Source organism: Vigna unguiculata, chromosome 2 (assembly GCF_004118075.2).
Source record: "Vigna unguiculata cultivar IT97K-499-35 chromosome 2, ASM411807v1, whole genome shotgun sequence".
Taxonomy (NCBI): Eukaryota; Viridiplantae; Streptophyta; class Magnoliopsida; order Fabales; family Fabaceae; genus Vigna; species Vigna unguiculata.
Window position 1 is genome coordinate 25,423,907 of NC_040280.1, and position 24,634 is coordinate 25,448,540.

General features: G+C 32.9%; 6 protein-coding genes across 9 annotated transcripts; 4 read left to right on the forward strand and 2 right to left on the reverse strand.

Annotated features, from left to right (window-relative positions):
• The first annotated feature begins 900 nt into the window (after positions 1–900).
• LOC114173524 (myb family transcription factor PHL11) lies at positions 901–3,687 on the forward strand. 3 transcript variants are annotated; one of them, XM_028057983.1, is made up of 6 exons: positions 901–1,640; positions 2,292–2,368; positions 2,575–2,632; positions 2,806–2,878; positions 3,023–3,092; positions 3,191–3,687. In XM_028057983.1, the coding sequence occupies exons 1-6, from the start codon at positions 1,502–1,504 to the stop codon at positions 3,581–3,583; spliced, it is 810 nt and encodes a 269-aa protein (XP_027913784.1). In that variant the 5' UTR covers positions 901–1,501; the 3' UTR covers positions 3,584–3,687. The 3 variants fall into 3 exon arrangements, with proteins under 3 accessions (XP_027913784.1, XP_027913783.1, XP_027913785.1); XM_028057982.1 differs by having other exon boundaries at positions 904–1,640; positions 2,575–2,635; positions 3,191–3,649; XM_028057984.1 differs by having other exon boundaries at positions 1,450–1,640; positions 1,810–2,368; positions 2,575–2,635; positions 3,191–3,649.
• A 182-nt stretch (positions 3,688–3,869) lies between these two features.
• On the reverse strand, positions 3,870–6,353 carry LOC114173523 (isoflavone reductase homolog). The gene is made up of 4 exons (XM_028057980.1): positions 5,727–6,353; positions 4,671–4,911; positions 4,312–4,515; positions 3,870–4,220 (listed from the first exon to the last, which is right to left on the reverse strand). The coding sequence occupies exons 1-4, from the start codon at positions 6,054–6,056 to the stop codon at positions 4,057–4,059; spliced, it is 939 nt and encodes a 312-aa protein (XP_027913781.1). The 5' UTR covers positions 6,057–6,353; the 3' UTR covers positions 3,870–4,056.
• A 4,721-nt stretch (positions 6,354–11,074) lies between these two features.
• LOC114173139 (bifunctional pinoresinol-lariciresinol reductase 2-like) lies at positions 11,075–13,120 on the forward strand. Its single transcript, XM_028057378.1, has 4 exons — positions 11,075–11,659; positions 12,032–12,272; positions 12,408–12,611; positions 12,817–13,120. Exons 1-4 carry the CDS (start codon positions 11,330–11,332, stop codon positions 12,978–12,980), a joined length of 939 nt encoding a protein of 312 aa, XP_027913179.1. The 5' UTR covers positions 11,075–11,329; the 3' UTR covers positions 12,981–13,120.
• Positions 13,121–14,026: 906 nt separating this feature from the next.
• On the forward strand, positions 14,027–17,409 carry LOC114174031 (protein LOW PSII ACCUMULATION 3, chloroplastic). 2 transcript variants are annotated; one of them, XM_028058767.1, is made up of 10 exons: positions 14,036–14,206; positions 14,341–14,523; positions 14,800–14,847; positions 14,962–15,001; positions 15,100–15,200; positions 15,655–15,847; positions 15,922–16,020; positions 16,175–16,292; positions 16,653–16,796; positions 17,149–17,409. In XM_028058767.1, exons 1-9 carry the CDS (start codon positions 14,138–14,140, stop codon positions 16,774–16,776), a joined length of 975 nt encoding a protein of 324 aa, XP_027914568.1. In that variant the 5' UTR covers positions 14,036–14,137; the 3' UTR covers positions 16,777–16,796; positions 17,149–17,409. The 2 variants fall into 2 exon arrangements, with proteins under 2 accessions (XP_027914570.1, XP_027914568.1); XM_028058769.1 differs by lacking the exon at positions 17,149–17,409 and having other exon boundaries at positions 14,027–14,206; positions 16,175–16,354; positions 16,653–16,785.
• A 98-nt stretch (positions 17,410–17,507) lies between these two features.
• LOC114174030 (UDP-glucosyl transferase 73B2-like) lies at positions 17,508–19,272 on the forward strand. Its single transcript, XM_028058766.1, has one exon. The coding sequence runs from the start codon at positions 17,639–17,641 to the stop codon at positions 19,082–19,084; it is 1,446 nt and encodes a 481-aa protein (XP_027914567.1). The 5' UTR covers positions 17,508–17,638; the 3' UTR covers positions 19,085–19,272.
• Positions 19,273–19,846: 574 nt separating this feature from the next.
• Positions 19,847–22,057, reverse strand: LOC114172991 (dihydroneopterin aldolase 2-like). The gene is made up of 3 exons (XM_028057172.1): positions 21,798–22,057; positions 20,771–20,972; positions 19,847–20,629 (listed from the first exon to the last, which is right to left on the reverse strand). The coding sequence occupies exons 2-3, from the start codon at positions 20,965–20,967 to the stop codon at positions 20,428–20,430; spliced, it is 399 nt and encodes a 132-aa protein (XP_027912973.1). The 5' UTR covers positions 20,968–20,972; positions 21,798–22,057; the 3' UTR covers positions 19,847–20,427.
• Positions 22,058–24,634: the final 2,577 nt, after the last annotated feature.

Sequence of the window (24,634 nt, forward strand, 5' to 3'; positions counted from 1 at the left end):
AGACGATAAAAAGGGATGAAAAAAAGACAGAAGAACTCTGTGTTAGATCTGGAAGATTATCACCTCTTCACGGACTAAACATTCCTGCAATCAAGTTATTACTATTCAAACACTTTCATACCACATTATATACAAACTGTTATTTTTTGTGATTTCTTTTTAGCTGAATAAGAGACTTGGAACAGAAAAACATCGTATAATTATATATATGTTCTGTTTGGAACAACTTATATATTATATTGGACCACGTTATACAAATTTTTCACTAAAAGAACAGAACCGAACATTGTTTTGTTCTCTTGTTACACATTTTGGATAAAAAAAAAAATTCCAATTTTTTAATCTCGTTCGTGTTTTATTTTATTTACATGTTAAAAATAAATTTTACTAAATAATATTTTAAAGGAAAATTAAAAAATGGGGTAGTAGACAGAACATGCATCTCCCACCTCCGTTCCTCCGCCGGAGAGGGAATATTCTTCCGTCGCCATCCCTAACGGACAAACCGAAACGTGTTCGTTTCGTGGGCCCCACTTCCCTCTCCCTCCAATTCAATCCATGTGATGTGACCCTCTAACTCTCATCATTCATTTTTCGCTAATTTCTCTCTCCTCCGAATCTTCCACGCTGGCATCCACGTGTCTCCCATCCCGCATTCTCGTCCGTTCGATAGCTTACCCTCTCCGGTTATTCTCATCCAACGGTCGCAATGCGCACCAAGAAACAACCTCGCTCTTTCATCTCCCCGATTAAATAACATAGTATCCACGATGCTACTTCGGATTCGTCGCCGAGATTTCCTCTAACATGTTCCTATAACTAAATTGTAGCTGCTAGTTTCTACAACCTCATAATAATAATACTCATTATTAATTAGTCATAATATATACATATACATAATGCATTGCACCAAAACGATGCATTCATGCATGTATAACATTTAGCGACAGTTAATTATTTATTACTGCAAACAAAATAATTGAATTACTGTTACAAAAGAGCATTATAAAACCCCATCAAACGCCGTATTTAATGCTTTTGTTATTACTAGTGTTGCTTCTTACGCCATAGAGCCACTTTTTTTTTTTTTTTTTTCTATTTTAGCCGCACTATGTGCTCTGTTTGTGTCTAATCAATGATGTTCTGTTCTGACTTGTTTGGTGTTTATGGTTTGGTTCCAATAGGTTATTATTGCTAAGAATCAAAGTGTGTTTTCCTTTGGGGTGGTTTGTGTAGTGTGTTGTGGAATTACATATTCTTCTTCCATCAGCAAAAACGCAGTGACCATTGCAAAGGGTATATGGTATATGGTATATCTTCTTGTGTCCTACGCTGATCCCTTCTTTTTCCTTTCTTCTTTTCCGCTTTTGGGATAATAGAATGAAGGTGCTGTTTGGCTGAGAGGTATAAAGCAAAAGCTCTGAAAGTGGGGCTGTTTGGAATTTGCTTTTTAAGTTGAAAAGAACACAAGGGTGGTTGTGGTTGAATTGAAGGTGCAGTAATGGAAGGTGGAGGAGGAAGAGAAAGTTATAATGGGGTGGTGATGACTATGACACGAGACCCGAAGCCAAGGCTAAGATGGACATCAGATCTTCATGATCGCTTTGTGGATGCAGTCACAAAGCTTGGTGGCCCCGATAGTATGTATACTATTTAGATTTCAATTTTGAGAGTTGAAAAGCACTTTTTTTTTTTCTTCACAAATTCTTCTGTCTGTGTTTTGTATGATGAATTCAGAAAATGTGCATTATGATATGATTCGTGAAAATATTTTCTCAACTTTTATCTTTGTTGGTGTTGTTGACACAGAAAAGTTAACTTGAGAGATAAGTTTTTGTTGAAACCGGAGTTCAGAAAGGGTAGAAAAAAGGTGGAGTAACGGGGTGCTTTTAGAAACCACAATTACTTGCTGCACCAAATCAAGAAATTGGTTGGTCACAGAATTATGTATTTTCTAGCAAACGGTTGTTCGTATAATCTGCATGCTGATGTAGGATGAAATTAAAGTAGCATCTGGTGTTTCCCTCCTCTGTACACTTTTGCGGTACAAATCGTTGTGGGAGAATCAAAGGGAAAACGTGTGATGGAAAAATCCAATCACTTTCCTTCAAGCTTTTTGCTCTAGGGGTTTTGCTTGTACAGCTAATGTACTATGTGGGCTAATCCAATGTTTACTCAATCAATCCTTATCATTCTGAATATTTTATAATCTTCTGGTTTAATAATGCTGGTGAAGGTTTCTGCTCTGTCAGAAAACGACATTAATCTGAAATGGTTTGTTTTTTGTTCAGAGGCCACTCCAAAGTCTGTTCTGAGGTTAATGGGGTTGAAAGGCCTCACACTATATCATTTGAAGAGCCATTTACAGGTAATTAGATTTAACTTGCATATACTAGATTTGATTCACGAGGGTACCGTTTACAAAATGTATGGAGAAGTGAAAACACTGAATTTATATGTGAATGATATTTGGAATTCACGAAACATCAAAGGATTTTCTTGTTTTCTCATAACCATCATCAAAGAATTACCATTTTGAGTCATAATTTGGCATTGTTATTTGTTTATTTGCAGAAGTATAGACTTGGACAGCAGGCTCGAAAGCAAAACGAGGAACTGAACAAAGAGAACAGTAGTGAGTCTGTTTGAAGTTTTGACAAACACTGAGTATACTATGCAATTCTTTAACCAATTGTTTAGAATAGTTATCAGTCGATTTACCTTACTTAAATAGAGAACATAAAAATCTGGAAATGTTTGATAACAACGTACTAATGTTCTTTCCATGTTTCTGTTTCTTTTTAGGATGTTCGTTTGTAAATTTTAGCAATCGTTCTTCAGGGCCTAACACCACTTACAGAGGTGATAATGAAGGGGGGTATGTTTCAGAGCACATGCATAACTATAGTTTTTCTATGAACAAATTCTCATCTAAATTTCTTTTCCCCTTGAGTAAATGCAACTCACTTCTTTCACTTGTTTGATTTCAACTTTTCCTAACTAATCTTCATATCTAAAATAGAGAAACCCCAATAGCAGAAGCACTGAGGCATCAGATTGAAGTTCAAAAGAGATTGGAAGAGCAGCTCGAGGTATTTCTCAGTTTTAACTTGCATAGTCCTAAATGTGATTTCTAGTTTTTTACTGTTCAACTATAGAAAATGTTGATTCACTTGTTTGTTGGCAATAGGTACAGAAGAAGTTGCAGATGAGAATAGAGGCTCAAGGGAAGTATTTGCAAGCAGTGTTAGAGAAAGCTCAGAGAACCCTTTCCTTGGATGGATCAGGAAGTATTGAAGCATCAAGAGCTCAGTTGACTGAATTCAACTCTGCTTTGTCAAATTTCATGGAAAATATGAATAAAGATAGCAAAGAAAACATAATAGAAGTGACTGACTTTTATAATAAGAACCATGGCTCAGCTTTCCATTATGAGGAAGTAGGGAGAGAACAAAATAGGGATCAAAAGCCCAAGATTGAAGGGGGTTCAATACAGTTTGACTTAAACATTAAGGGTAGCAATGATCTTGTATCTGCAGCTGGGGCTGAAATGGATGTCAATATGATTTCATATAGGGGTTAATTTTTTGAGTTTTCATACTTTAAGTTAGTCATTAGATTGAATGATATATATACCCCTTTCCCTAGATATTCTCAATAATTTTCTCCCTCCCTTTTATCAGTTAAGGTTGCATATCAAAACAGCTTTTTATCTCTTCCATTTCTAGAGCTAAGTCCTTATTATCAATTTTCCACTAGACAAAAAATTTGATACAAATTCCCAAGTGCTTTTAGTATAACGTTCCTGTTCAATTGAATTTTTTTTCCCCTCTTTTCGCTCCCTAGCTCAAATGCTTGCAATTGGAACATCAACAAGAATCTGGGTGATCATAATTTTCTTGTATATTCGGGAATTCAGATGAAAAATAAAATTTCACAATTACAGCAGACATGATTAAAAACCATTCAACAGAAAAAAATAGAACCTCTTCTTATCATAACAACTCCAAATTTTTTGGTTGGTCTAACTTGTACTTTTTCATGCCTATAATCTCATCACACATACACTTTAAGGTATTCATCCATGCGAGTGTAGTTCACCTCTGGATAAAGTGCTGAAGCTTCTTCTCCACCTTCTCCTATTTCAAAGTTTGTCAAACACCCTTCATAGAAAACATGGTAGAAATGCCCCAACCCCACTTGGCCTGCATAGTCCAACCCTGGAATCCACATTAACCAAAGTCATTTTTTGCTGAAAGAAACGAATTACTACAAAAAGTTTAGTTCTTTCTCTTCCGGGTGTACTGTTACCTTTCATGGAAGCAAGAAAATCTTGTTCATTTATGCTGGACTTCTCTAGTTGCTTCCCTGTGAGCTTCTCCCACTTCTCAATTAGCTGTCTTTGACTGAGAATGTTTTCTGGTGGTCTTAGGTACACAGTCTTGTTCAGCGTTCGAGGATCATCAATTGTCTTGATTGTGTATGTTGCAACATCATCTTCATCCATGAAAACAGCTGCATTGTGAATATTCATTAGTATAATGTGTCTTAGTTTCTTAAACTATGAATAAGTTTCACACACTATGACAGCAAGAGTGTGCACAATAACACATATAATGAAAACAAATAAAAGCATTGTAGATTTAGTATTTTACTAAAACTTTTTGTACCTTTGACATTGCCATCACCATAGAGAATGACCTTGCCTCGTGGAGGGAGGAGAGTCCCCATTTGAGACAGGTTACCAACGAAGTAGCCAGCGAAGCAGTTAGCAGAGATGTAAGTGAAAGGGATATTGGCATCTTCAATTGCTTTCCTTACGGTCATTTTCTCATCGAATGTCACTCTTCCTGGTTCAAGTGCATGCCCCATAAGTGCAGGGTCCATGCCAAATTCTGAAGGCAGAAAACGCTAAACAACAAACAAATTTTATATTGATTACAAAAGTGAGATTCAAATTCAATAACTATCTTAAAAGAAATAATAAAGTAAGAGTTCTTACTGTCACAGGACAGTCATTAATAAAATATGTTATTCACCTTATCTAAAGTTTTATATATGCATGATTGAGATTACATTAAATGATTCACCGGTTCTACTCAAAGGTAAAAATGAAAATGTACTATAATCATAAAACTTAAGCCAAAAGTGAATAAAATTTTCATAAAACTTTGAAATTATCTTTATACTATTTCTATTCTCAGTTGTCAGCCATATTATATATGTTAATGAACTGGGTCCAACTCAAAACCAGCACAATAATTACATCCACCAACTAGCATACACTAATCACACTTTTGTCTTTATTATTAACCATGTTTTGTCATGGTTTCACTTAGATTTAATTGGTATTAGGTCTCGTTAATATCGTATCTTCCAAGTTAATCCATTCTGAAAGACTCATTAAGTTCTATATAATTTGCTGCTATTTACAGCACACCTGGTGCTGAATTTGGCATCATATAATTGATTTGTCTTTAATGCTTGAAGGCTACAAAACACTGATTTGAAAAAGATGGCGTGCCTTAACGTTCTATGACTCTATCAGCAGCAAGATTGACTTGAACACTTCTTTAACATATTCTTTTATTCCTTGAAATTTATTGAAAACTATAGATCTCATCGAATCTTCTTGTCTAACTATGCTATCTTTGCTTAAGTAGTTTTAATAAACTTACAGAAAGAGTATACTATAACATGATCCATGAGAAACGAAAAATGCATACCTTGACATTTCCTGCAACTTTGATGGCCTCAACAAGTTGAAGCTGCAACAACAAGTTGTGAGAGCGAAAATGAACCCCAGACATGGTGCAAATGACAACATCGACAAGTTTCACAGCATCCACCAAACTCTGGTGATCAGAAAAAGAAGCCTCCACAAGATGAGCACCTTGCTTCTTGAATGAAAGCAGCATCTGCAACTTCTCAATATCTAACCCTAACTCTGGACGTTGAAGAACATAGGTTTCATGCCCTTGTTCTAGACTTGCCTTCACTATCCTCCTTCCCACATACCCAGTTCCCCCCACAACAAGAACCTTGCTCTTTCCCATTCCCTCTCCTTAATTTTCACGAAATGCACCAGACAATGCCAACTATATATAAAAACTTGTGAAAGACTCAATCTTTACTTCCACGTTTCATGTTTCTGCCTATTTATATGTTTCTTCCCACTACTTTTATAGTTCTACTAAGAAAGGAACCAATATCTAGAAAAAGGTGTAGTTCAAGTTAATCTCTCTCAAGTAAAAAAGGATATGAGTGCCCATTTTGAATAATATAGCAAAAACATTGAAATCACAAATTTCTCTATATGGGTTTTGTTATCATTTTAGTTCATTAAGAAAATTATTTTGCCCATATGATTCCTTAGCCACTGACTTTTATTCATGTATCTTTTCAATTTATTGCAGCACAACTCTAATATTTTTTTACACATGGTATAGCGTCAGTAGGTGAGCGGTTCATGCAATTATTTAATTGATGAAGTATTTAAAAAAGGAAAAACTGGAATGATGACATAATGCATTTTTCAAAGATTAAAAATGATATCCTAGACATCAAAACCAGAACAAATCCCTCCACAGAAGAAAATTTGCGACAAATCTGGGAAAAAAGTCAAAGAAAAAATAATATAGGATCATACCAATCTAACAAAGACATCATGAACTTTAAAAGTCTTAAAAGTTTGTTGCGCAATTTCTATCATTGAATAATGTTTCAGAAAAATTCCTATGAAATATTTAAAGTTTAGCTATCCATTTGAAAAGGGTGTTATTTTTAATCATTATTGTGCTCAAAACTATATTTCAAAAATACTTAGGAAAACATTAGTATTTGATCACATTAATGTAGTAATAAATGCAGTGATAATGAAGTAATTCAAATCTTATTGATTAATGGAAACAACAACTTTGGGTGTCAATTTTTTATTCGTACTTTATGATAGATTTGACACCCATCATTTCTTGCCTTTTGGGTGTTGGGTAGTGATTACTTTTGTTTGGTGATTTTGTTCTTTCATCTCTTCTTGAATAAGAACCATTTTGAATTTCAGATTTTAGATTTGTGGAATTTGAGTTGGTAGCATTTGAAAAATGAAGAGAAGGAAAAACTTCAGAAATAGGGTTGTTGGTTGTTGACCAACTATGCATGTGGAAAAACTTTGGCCTATATAGCAGTTGAGTCATTTACATTTTCTTCAAATGAGTGTTATCATCTTAACAAAATCATTTTTATGACATCATTTTGTTATCTTTCAATTGGTTGTTATTGTCTTAACAATTCATCTAATAATTTCTTTTGTATTTTTTAAATTATTAACAAAATAAATCACATATTTACCTGGAATAAAAAATATATTTATAACTTAAAAACATATATAGTTTGTTCAGCAGAAAGAAATTTAATTGAAGAGAAAAATTATTATTATTATTGTGATGATGATGGTGGTTCTATTAACTTGATTTAATTAATCAATTTTTCAAACCCATAGAAATTGCATCACATGCACACCACTTTCTTCTTGAAAAGAACATTTGTTGCCATCTTATGAAGCATTGCCCATTCAAAGGCTTTAAGATTCAGATTTTTCCATCAACCGGTTGTTTTTCAAATAACATATTTTTGCTTTTATTTACAAACATAGCATTCATTGCTATTTATGTACAATTAGATTTCCAATTGTGTGTATTTTTTTTAATTATTGTTTCTACTAAAAAACCTTTTTCTTTTTTTTAATGAAAAAAAAATCTAGTTTGAAACTTAAATTATTTGAAATTAAATTTTGACTGAATTTTGTTTGAGATCCTACACTGCTCGGAGAATGTCAAATTATCGTTAGGTGGATATAAATTTATCTCATAAATAAATATTGTAAAGATGACTTTGTTTTAAAATTCACTTTTTAAAATAATATCATATTTATCTTAAATCTACTAATTATTTATTAGATATCATATCACACATCATTAAACTTTTATTGAATAATCATTAATATTTAATTTCATACTTAAAAATAAAAATACATGTTTTGATATAAATAAAACATGGGGAGTAAAATTCTTAAAAGATTCCATGAATAGGTTTTTGGGTTGAAAATATAAGCAACTCACCAATTCCATTGTTTTATGAGTGACTTAAAAACTATTAATGTCAACTAAATTGAAAAAGTTGTTGGAGTGGTTCGTTGAAGATAGTTGTATTTTACACCTCAGATTATAAGATTATTTAACTTCCAATTTTACCTAATCTAAGGTATTTTTACCTGCACCTCCATATTTTCAATAGAATGAGTCTTTAGAAAAATATTTTCATATTCAATACTTACTAATTTCGAAAAAAAAAATATATTTTTGAAATATCAATTCCAAAATAAGTGTTATGGAAGTCATTTTATGATCTGAAAATATATTTCCATTTATTCAAAATTAACTATCCCGGAAGGTATTTCTAGATCTAAAACATCCACTCCATCCAATTTAAAATGCAGAAAATTTTTAAAACAAGTGTTTCAAAATATATTTTTAGATATCAAAATGACTTTCAAAACACCTATTTCAATGGAGGGTGTTTAAATAAGTTAAAATCGTCTATTGAAATTATATAAATTTAAAATAATAGAAAATATAATAAATTTAATTTGAAATTGTTCGTTATAATTAAAAAATATTAAAATTGGAAAGACGAAATTAAAATAAAAAAATTGTATTAATAATTTTTAATTACATTTTTAAAAATAATAATGTGTATATTATTAATAGAAGTGTTTGTAACATTATAATTATAACAATAATTAAATTGTATTATTAGGATTCTTACAAAATGATATTATTATTATTATTATTATTAATTTGTTTATTATTGATATTATCATTGTTATGGTTATAGTTATTGTTATGAATATTGAATTTTTTTTGTTAATGTGAGATTCATTAATATTAATTATAATGATTACCAACTGAGATGAATATTAACCTTTTGAAGATCTTAAAAAAGTTTACTGAAGTGGCCACCCACTATCTCAAAGAATAGGAAAATAAATGTTTTTAGTTATTTTTTTCATTAAGGATATAACATCAGATCGAAAACATGGGATGCAAGAAGAACGCGACCATGTAAACTGTTTCTTAAAAAACCTTTTTTTAGTCTCCCAGAAAATCGGCCTGTCCAATTTATCACTAAAACTATATTTATACCAAAAATATTATTTAATTCCTGTATATATTTATTATAAAATATCATGTTTGTTGCTGAAATTATTTTTCCAGTTTCTTTCTACCGTTTTTGTAAAGCAAGGGACTTTGGAAAAAATAATTTTAGTTTTTTAATAAAAGTGAAAAAACGATAGAAAAGTCAAATCGATAATGTACCCTATCAGCTCCATCTTCATGTTAACCTGATCTTTTTAATGTTTATTTTTAATAATTTTATGATAATTTTTAGAAACTAATTAGATAAAATCATTTTTTATTATATGAAATTCAAAGAAGATGATTAAAAAACGTTAACTAATTAAGTGGAGAGAGTGATATGATGAGTCCCAAGAATTTTAAGAATATTTTTTTTTAAATAATACAAATGGTTAATAAATTTATCACTGTAATTAAATTACTTCATTTTTTAATATGTGAATTATTATAAATGCGTCCTATGTTTAAGAATGAATGTCTTATCCAACACATGTTATTATAAATGGTTTTTTTTTGGGTTAAATATGTTTTTGGTCCCTCATGTTTCAGCGAAAATTGGAATTAGTCCCTCATCAAAACTTTTGACCAATTTAGTCCTTCTTTTTTCAAAATGCGTGAATTTAGTCCTTTTAACCAAATTTTGTTAAGTTTTTTTGACGTTTCGAGCGCATTTCATAATAGTATTTAAATTATTTACACTGTTTGACACATTTTTGTTTCAATGTTAACTTAAATACTATCATGAAATGTGCTTGAAACGTCAAATAAACTTAACAAAATTGGGTTAAAAGGACTAAATGCACGCATTTTGAAAGATGAAGGACTAAATTGGTATAAAGTTTTGATGAGGGACTAATTCCAAAATTTACTAAAACTTGAGGGACCAAAAACATATTTAACCCTTTTTTTTTCGATAACATATAATAGTAGAGTCACATAAAGATTAGTTTATTACAAATAATCAACAAATAACATTTAGAATATGCTTATCACTTTATTTTTGTGTGAAATTTTCACCTATATTTCTTACTATCAACTTTAGTTTTGTCATGTAGTTCAAAAAAACTCAATAAATAGTTTCTTTATATAAAAATAAACAAGTAGATTCCAGTAAAAACATGAGACGTAGATATAATAGTTGATGGAAACAAGAGATATAATATTAATAAAATATGAGTTCAATTCACATGAGAGATTTACATCGTTTCTATTATAAAATCTTAAGATAATAAATTTATGAATTCGTACCATATAATGTGTTTAACTTTTTCATCTCTACCTAATGTATGACTTAAACTCACATATAATTCTTAATAATGTGTAATGCGATTGATTCTAATATTATTGAATGATTTTTGAAAAAGATTCACTAAAATATACAATAATAATAAAATATAAGTTTGATTCACATAAATATTGACACTACATCTAATTCTAAAGGACAATAAATTTATAGTTATTCTTCCTTATATATTATTCAATTCTCTCAAACTTTTTCACTCCATATATAATTTAGACTAAGACTCTTGTAATAAAAAGATTGAAAGATGAGGAATTTATCATCTTTAACTTCTCCCTGTGCAATCTTTTCGAACAATGCTAGAGTACAAAATTTTTTAATTCATTTATGTACGAAAATGTGTAATCTCACCTACTTTGATGTTACTTGACACATTATGTCTTCTACCTGTTACCATAGGTGAAGTAAATAGGACATTTGAAATTAAAACGTGAGACCGATTTCGGAGTGGTGGGGACTAAAAACAACTTTTTAAAAACATAAAAACAAAATTTAAATATATTAAAAAATCCTTTTATTTACTTATTTATTTATTATTTATACTTGTGCATATTCCATCCAAAATGGAAGGTACGTTGAAAAAGCCACTTCTAGTGCTATTCTAGAGGTTGAAATGTTCAAACAATCGACTTTTCCTCTAAGCAAAAGCAAACACTTCATTTGTATTTCTCCCAAGCTTTGCTAAACATAGCATTTCAAGCCTTCAAGCTATGTAAAATTCAATACCAAAATAGAAGCCACAATATATTATTATGTTTAAGCTATAGCAGGTTCAATATATTATCATACAAGGTTCATCATACAGCAATACTCTAACAAGAAAGAACAGAGAAAAATGGAAAAGAGCAAAGTTCTTATTGTCGGTGGAACTGGCTACATAGGGAAAAGGATGGTGAAGGCAAGTTTAGCTGAAGGACACCAAACATTTGTTCTTCACAGGCCAGAGATTGGTGTTGACATTGAGAAAGTTCAGCTTCTCTTGTCATTCAAGGAACAAGGGGCAAGACTTGTGTCAGGTTCCTTTAATGATCATCAGAGCCTGGTGAATGCTGTGAAACTGGTTGATGTTGTCATTTGTGCCATATCTGGTGTTCATATCCGCAGCCACCAAATTCTCCTCCAACTTAAACTTGTTGATGCAATAAAAGAAGCTGGAAATGTCAAGGTAATTAATCTGCATGTAGTAAAGTCTCATCATATCATATCATGTATGATTCTTGTAATCAAATGACATTGGTTACATGATTATTCAGCATAAATGCATTGGAAATCCAAGTACAAATTTAAGCACCACGTTAAGTAAAGATTTATAAATTTAATATCTTAAGATTGAGTCAGAGGACTGTCAATTATAATTTCCTTAAAAGATCTATAACTGATATCAGAGTTATCATTTCTGTCTCTCCTGGAAAGATGCATCATAGTGTTATAAGTTAAACTCTAGATGACACACAAAGCCAATCTATAAATAATTGACTCAATGTTACACTTTAGCTTGTGACACTTTAAAATTGATGTTCTGTTCTGTACCATGCAGAGATTTTTGCCTTCAGAGTTTGGGACTGATCCTGCAAGAATGGGACATGCATTGGAGCCTGGAAGAGTAACATTTGATGACAAAATGGTTATAAGAAAAGCTATTGAAGAGGCTGGAATACCATTCACCTATATTTCTGCTAATTGTTTTGCTGGTTACTTTCTTGGAGGGTTGTGTCAGCCTGGCATTATAATGCCCCCAAGGGATTCTGTGGTCTTGTATGGAGATGGAAACGTAAAGGGTAAAACACTAGCTTTGTACTTTCCAAGTTTATCTTTCTGTCCAAATGTTTTGTGACTCTTCTGAGCTCTTGAAATTGTTTCAAACAATTTATGTGCATGTTTTGTCTGAAACATGTGTACATTGAATTTGGCAGCGATCTATGTGGAAGAATATGATATAGCCATGTACACTATCAAAAGCATAGATGACCCCAGAACTCTAAACAAAACAGTTTACATTAGGCCACCAGAAAACATACTGTCCCAGAGAGAAGTTGTTCAAATTTGGGAGAAACTGATTGGGAAAGAGTTGCAGAAATCTTCAATTTCTGCAGAACAGCTTTTGAGTTCCATGGAAGGTGAGATCAACATCATTGATCAGCAATAGTATCTGAAATATGCAGAGTCATTTATTATTTGTTAGAAATCTCATCTCATAACGATTTATATATAAGTGCAAACCTTATCTTCCAAGCTGGTTTTGTGAAATTCAGTTAGGTTTGAGCATTATTTACGCAGAACATTTTTTACTCATGCAATTTTCTTTTACTTTCCCTTTTACAGGACAACCTTATGAACAGCAAGTAGGAATTGTACATTACTACCATGTTTGCTTTGAAGGCTGTCTCACAAATTTTGAGATTGGAGAAGAAGGGCTTGAAGCTTGTGAATTGTATCCTGAAGTAAAGTACACCACTGTTGAAGACTACATGAAACGCTATGTATAGAAGCTTGAATTTGCTTTGGAATAAAGAAAATGAAAACTGTGTTTGTGCAAGTGTAAATAAGAAAACAAAATGGCAATGCATATAGCAATTTGTGATCATATAATTACTGTTTTACTTCCATGGAATATTTTTATCAATTATATTTTTTGTATTTATAAATTTCTAATTTAAGATCTCTTAAGAGTTGAAACTCAATTTCTAATAATTATATCTTTAAACAAACACTAGAACTATCTCTTCTCTTATGAAAAAAATCAATACTATCGGTACATCTTTGTAGATAGCACACATCATAAAAATAATTATGTTTTAAGTTATTTTATTATGAACAATAATTTCTTTTCAGTATTTAATGTCTTTATATATTTAAAGTTTAAGTTTTAGTAAATTAATATAACTTTATGTAGTCGATCATCACACTTGATGATGCCGACTATTTAATTTATTTTAACATTTAATGCATTGATTATATCTATCAAAATTTCATAAAATGGTAATATAGTTTTATGTTTACAGAAAAAAAATGAATATATATGTTAAGACAAGAAGAAGAGACAAAGAAAGAGGAAAATAGAGTTCAAATTAAAATATATATATTTTTTTTTTGTAATATATCATGATTAATATATTTTGAAGGTTCTTCGTAATAATAACATAAAAATTCAACGGAAAAAGTTAAATTTGAAAAAGACATCTCATTTCAAATCATTTATATGATTCCAATAAACTAAAAATATATATTTTCTAATTTAAGTGTAGGGTTTAGAATTTAAGATATAGGATATTGTGAAGTGAGTTGTCACTTAATATTACACATTAATAAAACTAATTGTCTTAGTTAATCTCTACTTAATTACTTTTATTGTTTTGAGTTTCTCATTACAACTACAAGATACATAAGTTTTTTCTTCCTTTTATTGACTGCAATTCTGATAGCTTCAACCTGTAAACTGAGATAAAATTTATTTATGTTGAAAAACAACATTATCAATGTCTTCTATACAGAGACTTGAAGCTATTTTAGTAAAAAAAAATTAAAGTAGCATATAAAGATTGATGGAGTATGAATAAAACATGGAATAATTCACAAAATTGAGTTATGTTATGAATATTCTACTTGTTGGCATCTCTCTTTGCATGAGAGGTTCAGGTTGAAAATGGTTTTATCCAGTTCCATGATTCTCTCTAATTCTCCCTTTGCATCCCCTTCTCTTCCAACTTCAACGGTAAGATATAATTCAACAACCCTTTCACCCAATTGCCACAAAATTTACAACAACAGAAAGTTTAATTTGCTTAAAATTTTTCTCTAAAATTCCCTACCACTGTCTTGTACCCAATTGCTTTTCTGAATCTATAGAGTGCCAAGTTGGAAACTTTTTCCCTGAAAAATGATGGGGTCATCAGAGTTAGAGGAGTTCATGCTTCTTCAGTGGCACCCAGAAACCGAAAATTATCAACATGTTCTGCATCGAGAGATGGAAATGCCTCTGTTGAAACTGATGCGCCTTTCCCTGCTGATTACTCTGAGCTTCTGGAACAAGTAGGCATTTCATGGTTCTCCATTTGCATCAGTTTTTTGTTCGTAGCTACATTAAACTTTGATATTGATGAACCAATGTTCTGGTGATTTGGTTAATTGACTATATTTTTATGCAATAGTGTATTGCGCAACAGTGTAAGTAAGATTCACTGAACCAACAAATTTAGAAAAATAAAAAGGTGGGACTTAGAGTACTTTGTTCTGTAGACTCAGATACAGTTGCTAATTGAGTATTGATGATTAAAATCGGTGCTTTGTTGTTGAATCAACTAACAGGCAAAAGTAGCTGTGAATTTGGCTATGAAAGATAACAGACAGCTAATGGTGAGTAACTTTTTATAGTAATTTTATTAGGAATCAAGAACAAAAGTTACAACATAGATAAATTGAGGATCTGATTTATTATTATAAAGTTTGTAATGAAAGAATCTTGTACAGGAGATTGAGTTTCCCACAGCTGGACTCGGGTCTGTGCCAGGTTCTGCATACTTCAGTTTCATATTTTTGGTTGGAGTCATGTTTTGTTGTTGTTTTAATCAATATGCAAACTGATTCATCTCACTCAGTACATCACAGGTGATGGGGAAGGTGGAATTGAAATGACTGAGAGCATGCAATTGATTCGGGAATTTTGTGACCGCTTAATTATTCCAGAGAAAGTCACACGAACAAGAATAGTAATCTTCTTGGTTTAAGGAATTGTTCTTCTTTGTGCTCCTGCCATGTGTTTCTGGATGAAAATTTAAAATCCTTCCTTATGTAAAAAATGGTTCTGTTCTCCTTGCATTTCTTTCACTTAACTTGGAAGTTGATTTTGGTTAAAAGAATAGTGTTTTTAATAATGCTATACAACCAAGCTTACATTTAGTTTCAAGTCTCTTGCTCTATGAATTTCAATCACGATCGATACACCCAGTTGCCATGATTTCATTCCATGGGGGATTATGGGTAGTTTGATTGGCCCAAGTAGTTCGAATTTTCTTGCTTATATGCTGTCTCCCCTTTCTTCATACGTGTTTGTCTACAAAAGTTTGTGTTGTTTTGTAGAGATGGTTGTGTGAAAGTTTTTAGTGTCAATATTCAGTTTCCTCACTTCCAAATGAAATTGATGCATAAACTTGTAATGATCAGTTTTTCCCAGAGGCTAATGAAGTTGACTTTGCTAGACAATCAGTGTTTAGTGGATCTTCTTTAAAGTTGGACTATTTGACCAAACCTTCATTTTTTGAAGATTTTGGTTTTGTTGAGAAAGTGAAAATGTCAGACAGAGTGAAGACAGAAGATGAACTTTTCTTGGTTGCATATCCATATTTTAATGTCAATGGTAGATCCAAATGTCCTTTGTTGTTGTTTATATGAACAATGTGAGTTTTCTGATCAGAGTTCTTTGTATTTCAGAGATACTTGTTGTGGAAGAACTTTATAAAGAGGCAGTCTTGAACACAGAACGAAAACTGATTGTTTTCAATGGAGAACTTGATCGCATAAGATCTGGATGTATCCTTTGCCATATTCTACTGCTTTTTAATATGCATCTTTCAAAACTATTTGTATCAAAGATGTGATTTTGAGAAATCAACTTCTATAATCTTAGAAATTCTTTAGTGTTCTTGGCTTTTTCAGATAATATTTTATCCTTGATTTGATGAAGATTATCCACCATTCTTCTACCCAAAGCTTGGTGCACTCACGAAGACCTTTCTACCTATGATGGAAACTGTGTATTACATTCACAACTTCAAGGGCCGCAATGGAGGAACACTTTTTAGGTCCGCTAGCTAAATTAACTTCAGTTGGTCCAATAAGTTGGAAGACCATACCTAGTATTGTGGTAATCTGAGAAATATTGGATATATTGCTTGCAGATAAAATGGAATTTCTATCAGTAGCTAGACTTTGGTTTAATAACTGCATAAGTGCTTCTAATTATGAAACTCATTTGTTTTCCTTTGAGTGTATGTTGAGTCCAGATTCTCTACTGAATTCTTTTGATAATATACTCTGTTGAATATTAAAAATTCACCGGTGTATTTTAAAATTACAGTAGAGTAAAAAAAAAATACTGAGCAGATAATCCAAATTTGTGCATGTTCCACTTATATGTTGTGTGTTTATTATATTTTCCTCAGGAGTTATCCAGGACCCTGGAAGGTCCTGAGAAGAGTGGGGCCCAGGAAATATGTTTGTCTACATCAGCAGGATAGCATGCCATCCCTCAAGGAAGTTGCTCTTGAGATTCTTCCATCTGCATAATATATCAGGAAACAGTAATAGTAAGCAATTTTAGTTTCCTACTCAACATATAACTTAGTGCATTCACTATGGTGTCTTGTTTGGAGCTACAATATTGTTTTAATGTATATATGCCTTATAGACAAGAAACTACATTGGCATTAACTCAACAGTGCATATTCCTACTTGATCTGAATCTCTTTCTTCTTGATACATCATAACATCAATCTCTTTTATCTACCACTTGGTGTCAATGAACTTTTTTTCTTAATGTTTATAAAACTAGTCTCCTACCTTTTGGTTTGAGGAAGATTGATGAAAAGAAAATTTGTGGAAGCTAACAAGATTTTTATGTTTGCATAATTTATGAAGTTATTTTGTGATGAGCAACAGGGGTTGGTCTCAAGCTGTCTGCAGAAATTTAGAAAGAACTCAGCACTTGCCATTTGATTAACGAAGTATTGAAGTTGGGGATCAAAGAAATGGCGTTTTCTAGCACAAAAGTGGTGTCAATAAGTGGCAATTTGTTACTTGTACGACAGCAGAATGAAAGTTCTTTTTGTTCGGTTTTTATTTATTGCAGTCTCTTATTTAAAATAAAAGAAAATAATTCAGGAGGCATTTATCTTCCAATGCAAAGCTCTTACAAGAACACACGTTCCTTCATTCACAATTAACATTTGACATTACCTAACAGTCAAATGAAAATATGAAATGTTTATGTTTTGTAACAAATAAATTCATACCAGCAAGTAAAAAAACTTGACCCATCATCACTACATTCCATTCATCAGGCTTAGCTTTGACCTTCAGTTATATCTTCTTCTTTCTTCTTTCTTCTTCCTCTTAATATAAAACCCAATTCTCATACTTACCCACAACAATGCAACTATACTTGTTCAGTCACAAAACAATGTCTTTTGAAATTTGCATTGTACCCTTTTGGGGGCAAGGCCATCTTTTTCCCTGCATCGAGCTATGTAACCGTTTAACATCAAGAAACGTTAACATCACCCTCATCATCCCTTCCACCATTAACACTTCTCTTCCCTCTTCCCTCCTTCAACACCCTCTCATTCGAATCGCCCAGTTCCCACCTCCACCGCCATCCGACGACAACCTAGCGCCGGAGCTCGAACGCATCCTCGCCAACAACCCCACCCGACCCGTTTGCGCCATCGTTGACATCATGATGACCTCCTGCTCCACCCCAGTTTTTACCAAATTCCATATCCCCATGGTAGCCTTCTTCACCTCCGCCGCCTGCTCCGCCGCCATGGAACTCGCCACCTGGAAAGCTCAACCTTTAAACCTCGAACCCGGAGAGACCCGTTTACTCCCCGGATTGCCCGAAAACATGGCAATTACGCATTCGGACCTTAAACCACGACCTCATCATCCTCATCCTCCGCCGATGGTCGGTGCATCGCTGCATTGCGGAGGAGCAACCAGGTTTCCTCCGCCTCCAGGGAAGGGACCACCGCACCACGGCGGAGGATTCGGGTTTCCTCCGCCGCCGGGGAAGGGACCACCTAAACTGGGGGGGCCGCCACCGTGGCTGGATGATGTTCGAGAAAGCAGCGCGGTGATCATCAACACGTGTGATGATCTGGAGCGTCCATTTATTAAATACATAACAAATCATATTGAAAAGCCGGTGTGGGGCGTTGGACCGCTTTTACCAGAGCAGTATTGGAACTCGACCGCTTCACCTCTCTTAGACCGTGACGTCCGGGCGAACCGCCGGTTCAGCGTCACCGAAGAAGATGTGACCAATTGGTTAGATTCAAAGCCACGTGGGTCGGTTCTGTATGTGTCGTTTGGTACAGAGGTGGGTCCCACCTCCGAGGAGAACGAAGAACTCGGTAAAGCCCTGGAGTCATGTGAAGAACCATTCATTCGGGTGATTCAAGAGGGTTCAAGTAGTGAAGAAGGGTATTTTGGGAATAGGGGTATGATAATACGTGGGTGGGCACCACAGTTGTTGATACTGAGTCATCCTTCAACGGGTGGGTTTTTGTCTCATTGTGGATGGAACTCGACGGTGGAGGGTGTTGCACGTGGGGTTCCGTTCATGGCGTGGCCCATTAGAGGTGACCAATACCATGATGCTAAGTTGGTGGTGTCTCATCTTAAGGTGGGTTACATGGTGAGTGATGATATGTCGGAGAAGATAACCAAAGATCATATTGTTAGGGGAATAGAGAAGTTGATGGGCGACAAAGAGATGAAAAGGAATGCTGAGATTCTAAGTGCCAAGTTTCAGCACGGGTTTCCTGGAAGTTCGGTTCAGACTTTAGATGATTTTATTCACCATATCAAGCATTGATGCCTCCGTTGCTACCCCAATATGTTCTCTCTAGTGAATCGAAGAACTGACTGAGATTTAAATAATGAAAAGTGATGATGTTCTTTTCCGAAATAAATGTTATGTTTTGAACAGAGAATGTTACTGTGCAGATACTGGCGACAAATTAAAGTGCAAATAAATGGATAAGGAAAATAAGAAATAAATAAGATTCAACCAATATAGATTAAGAAAGTTTAATTTCATAAACATTACAAAAATAAAACTCTATTCCAGATATATCATGATTAAAATAGATTTTCAAATAAATATTCTTCAACAAAAAACCCTATAAAAAGAAAATATATACTATATATTATCACGTGTATCGTAGATTAACCATTCATAATACATTTAACAATCAATTTTTAATGAGAAAATAATTCGTTGGGTACCTCAATATTGTAATGCAAGAATGTTAACAAATATTTTCAGATAGGATGTCAGATACGTCAATGATATCTTTTTAAGGAATTAGAGAGAGCTTATTTTAATAATAAGCGTTGGTTCCGCTATTAAGGATTCTGTGTCTAGTATAGTATTGTTTATGTTCCTTTATATAAAATAACATAAAAGATATGAGTGCATTTTTTTTTCTCTAAATTGATTGACGGATTTAATTTCAAAGATTGGTGTTCTTCCAATACACTCGATGTAACCATAATTTAGGGTTCATAACAGTTTCCGGTTTAATAGAACTATAAGATATGGCTCGGAGAAAAAGTAAATATATGGCAAGTCAAATATATAAAAGGGATGGAGTGCTATACTCTAGATTCTTAGCCACTTCATGTGGTTAATAGAAACAATATACAGTTATACAACTCTCTTCTCTACACAATAATGCAGATAAAGGAGCACTTCACATGGGTGGTCCAAATAAGGATCTGGTCACCAATAACTGCTTCAGCCTAATTTGCTCCAAACCTTGGCTGGAGGCAGATACAACCAGGGCATGACAATTGTTAGATGATACACATATTACAGCCAGCCCCCAGCACGTTACTAAACAGGATGAAAATAGAGAAACTATTATGAGCATTTCTTCCTGTCATACCAAACATGAATGATGACTATACTTAAGCAACTCTATCAATAACTCTCTGCAGTGTCTTTTTGTTTTGGAGACACCAAATTATCTTTATAGTTTATTTCGTATGCCTAACTTTTTAACTTCTAATTTTATCAGCAAGACTGACTGATGATAGAGAAAAAAATCAATGGCCAAGGGAAAAGAGTTATATTACTTTTGCATCAAATGGATCTTGAAAATATAAAAACTCCGCAGCAGTAAATGAGAGTGGAACCAAAACAAACATAAAACTTTAGCCTGATAAATCGCTTCTTCGTCTATGAATCTCAACGCCTAAGTAATCAACAGGACCTTGAACCGCCACATGAGGCTTCCCAACCTTCACTCGAACAGCAAAAATTTCTTTATGATTTGTCAGAGTAGTTATTGCAATTTTTTGGGCCACTGATTCCAGAAGGTTGTGAGGTGACCCTTCAAGAACTTCCTTAGCTACACTGCATACAAATTATCGACATGTTAATAAGATTACAGCTACTAAATTAGCACATTAACCAATATGAAGAGTGCCACTAGAAGTTCATGCAATCAAATGATGAAAGCAGAACAAAGATGTTCAAAATTTGTTGGCCGCTCACTCATATATTGCTGTGTAACTAACTGTATCTGACAAGTGATCAGTTTTGCCAGCAGTTGCGAGATCCATCCAAGCATCTATATCTACCACAAACTTCTGGCCCAGTTTCCTTTCTTCTGGTTTTGCTCCATGAAAACCATAGAATGACAATCCCCTAAGTACGAGTTTGTCTCCACATGCCGGTGCATCAGATTCCATTTCAGCTAAAAATAATCGGCAAATATGCAAATATAAATATAAAGGCATATTTGATTTGAAAAATAAAATTAAATAGACTCCTTAGTTAAACTATCTCATACTGATTCATATAATAAGCAAATAGTAAACCATGTATGTCAAGGCAGCTGTAGAAAAACAACAACAAAACTAAAGTATAGAACATGTACATTGAATTGCTCAACAGAAAATGCTGTGGCTGATAATCAAGATGGAAACATAGAACATTGACTTGCTCAGTATCATATACATGTACACCATGTACATTCGAGTCCAGAATGTAGTCTCTTAACCACACAAGTATGTAATAAAAACACAATTTGTCATCGTTTAGCACCTCTCTGCTATTAGGGGAATACAGGTTCAGTACTGAGAAGGTCTTTTATCTGAATTTTATACAACCAAACAGAAACATAAACTCAAAAAAAAAACAACTTCCTGATTTTCTTCCAGCCAAACCAAAAATACCAAAAGCATATAGTTTTAATTGAAATAACTAAAATCAAAATTCATACAGATAACATCACTACGGTGAGTAGAATAAAGGGCTAAAGGCACCTTTGTCGCAGTTTCACTCTGTTTATTCATCATTTTGTATTGAGATGAGTTGTGATTTCAGGCTACGTGTTTCAAGTAAATAGAATTTTAACCTAGTAAAAGTCGACACAATTTATACATTCCACAATGTCTAGTTTTGCAGTTTCACATTCTACTTTCGTATCCATGCGAAACAAATTTAGCGAGTTTGAAGAGAAAAAATTTTAAAACCCAAAATGAAGTCGTTTGCAATCGCGAGAGTGAAGAAAACTCACCGATTAAGGGATTAGGATTCACTCTTGTTCCTATTCAGCCCCTTCTTCGTTACTTCTTCTCAACCGCGTCGCGCCACCGTCCGTCCCACCCACGCCGTTGTTTGCACTCACTCGCCGTCGCGTTCGCACTCGCTCGCCGTCGCGGTCAGTCGCAGTGGATCCTCTGTGCGAGTTTGGGTGGAGAGGAAAGTGATCCTTCTCAACCCCTGGGTTTAGTGTCTCAGTCCTGTAAGTGGATATTAATTCATTTCAAAATGCTACCCTCCATTGCACCCAGAACATATATACTATATTATTTGTAATATAAACTTCTTAATTGATTTTAAAGTAGGAGTTAGAAATTATTTTTAGTTTTTTAATAATTATATAATATAATTTTAATTTTGTAGTGGAAAACTGAAATTAGACAACAATTTACATCATGTTTGAGAATGGATCAAATTCAATTGAAAGCAACTACATCGTCATTTATTAAAAGTAAAAATACTTGGGATCAGATATTAGATAAAAACACATGATAAATATTTTAATGGTATGGTAATAGTAGAACAGTAAAATGGAATTATTACTCCATTACAATTACGAGTGAGAACTTATTTCCTTCTACTATTTTGTTTAATTATTGTAGTGAATATTTAAATTAATGTTATTTATATAATTTTAGTTTTCATGGGAACTAAATTCTTACTATATTAAGTAAATTATCGAGGTTGCTAACCTTTTTACACAGCTTTAAGATTGAAACTGCCACATAGATGACTTTAGTTTTAATTGAGTTAAAGAAGAGTATCATAAAATTATTTTACATTTGTATTTAAGGTGTATTAAGAAAGATAACAACCGTGTTAACAAAATAATAATAATAAAAATCTTTAGCCTCCCGAGTTATATATAAGAAATGTGTATTGTATGGGTCACTCAGATAAGTCATGAGTGGTCAATCGGTCAAGTCAACAAAAATCAATCAAGGAGGTTACCTCGAATAATGTTTCCAGATATGTTATTGGTTTTCAGTTTAGAACACACATTTAATCGATTATGGAAAATCGCGTGTTCCTTAGTGTCTTATTCAGTTTCTTAGTTAATGTCAACTTGATTAAAAATTACAATTGGGGTTGCAAGGTGAAGTCATGCTAGAATGCCCTTAGCGCAAGACATGTTAATTTTCTCTATATCGTTCCTCTAAGCAAGTGTGCCCACTCGGGCCATGTAATCCCTCCCAAATGATGTCAGTTGTACTGTCCACAGGATTCCTTGCTAGTCCCTTATATAAATTATGTGTCAAGCTAGTCAATCGACCGGAAGACAGCTAAAAGCTAGTTTGTCACTTAATTAAAATAAACATGTAAGTAATCAGTATTAAGGAGGACCGGACCGTGATTAGACTCACCCTAATCACGGACCCATGAAAAAAACTATAAATTAAGGACTTTTATCTAGAACTATAAGTATGGTTGTTGGGACTTTTATCTAACATTAATTACAACATTTATTACTTTAACCGATCAATTTTACACTAACTTTAACATCAGAACACCTTTAACATATTTCCTAATCTATTGACAACTAAGAACACTAGACGGAAAGCAACACAAAATATTTGAAGGATTTCAAAATATTTAAGTAGTCATTTAACCCTACACCCAAAACAAACGGTATAGAAAATCTGATATCTAAAAGAGAAGATCTCTTAAACTAATATAAAGATAGAAGAGCATGAAATCTCTAATAACATAGAACTCCCTAAAATGCATAATATCTCAACAAGAATCAATACTTAATTTACTTTTCTCTATTAAGATATAATAAAAATTTGTAATAAACTTACAGTTGGAAAAAGAGCATACTAAGTGGATATATACACGTCAAGGTTGTTTATTGTTGTAGAGTCAGTGTGTGTCTGCATAACTTTCATGAGACTGCAGGAAAAATAATAATTGTTTAAGCTTCCTATACTGTTGACCTTAACAAATTTTTGTTTGTCATCCTTACCGATCATTGTATTTGTTCTTTAGATGACTTTTGTTTTAGGCTCTGTACTTCTTTAGCTCTTCCTAGTTTGGGCATCCTTTACCTTCAATATGAGCTAATGTTGTTTTTTTATCAAAACCTTCAAATTTGTATCCTTGTTTAGGTATATTGCACCCTCTTGTATATGGGTTAAAGCACTCCTTAGGACTCTATTTTAATATTATTTCATTTTTTGTTGATTAAAAAGAAATTTCAGTGATATAACTTTCTTCTCAAGGTTTTCATACCACTTCAAGATAGTTTACATATCAGATAGAACAGCCACATTCCTACATTCGATAGTGATGCCTCCTTAGCGTGAACGATTATTCAAGTATTATGAATTTCCAAGGTGAACAGATTGACCCTGATTCTGCAAATCCTTTTGGTAATAGGACACATTTTTTTCACTACAACATCTATATCGATGATAATATACATTCAGAAGCCATATCATGAACATTCGTTTCCTTAACGAAACAAAGAGATGACAATAAAAAAATTAAGTCATAGAAACACAATATTAGGAACAATATTCTAACCATTTATGTTTTTTGTTTTCAGTTAATTCGTTGTCTATTTTGTATTTCAGAAAATCTTTAGAAAACAAAAAATCGTATAGTTATTTTGCTTCAGTTTCTACTATTAAGAGGAAACTTTGTATATTTTTTTCTATAAACACTTTAATACTTAAAAAAATCGAATTATAGATCAATTTTAAAAAATTATATTTCATTCTTTTAAAACACAGTTTATCAAATACCATTTGATTCTTATTAGAATTACAATAATAAATATTATACGAATGAAAATAAATACAGTTATAG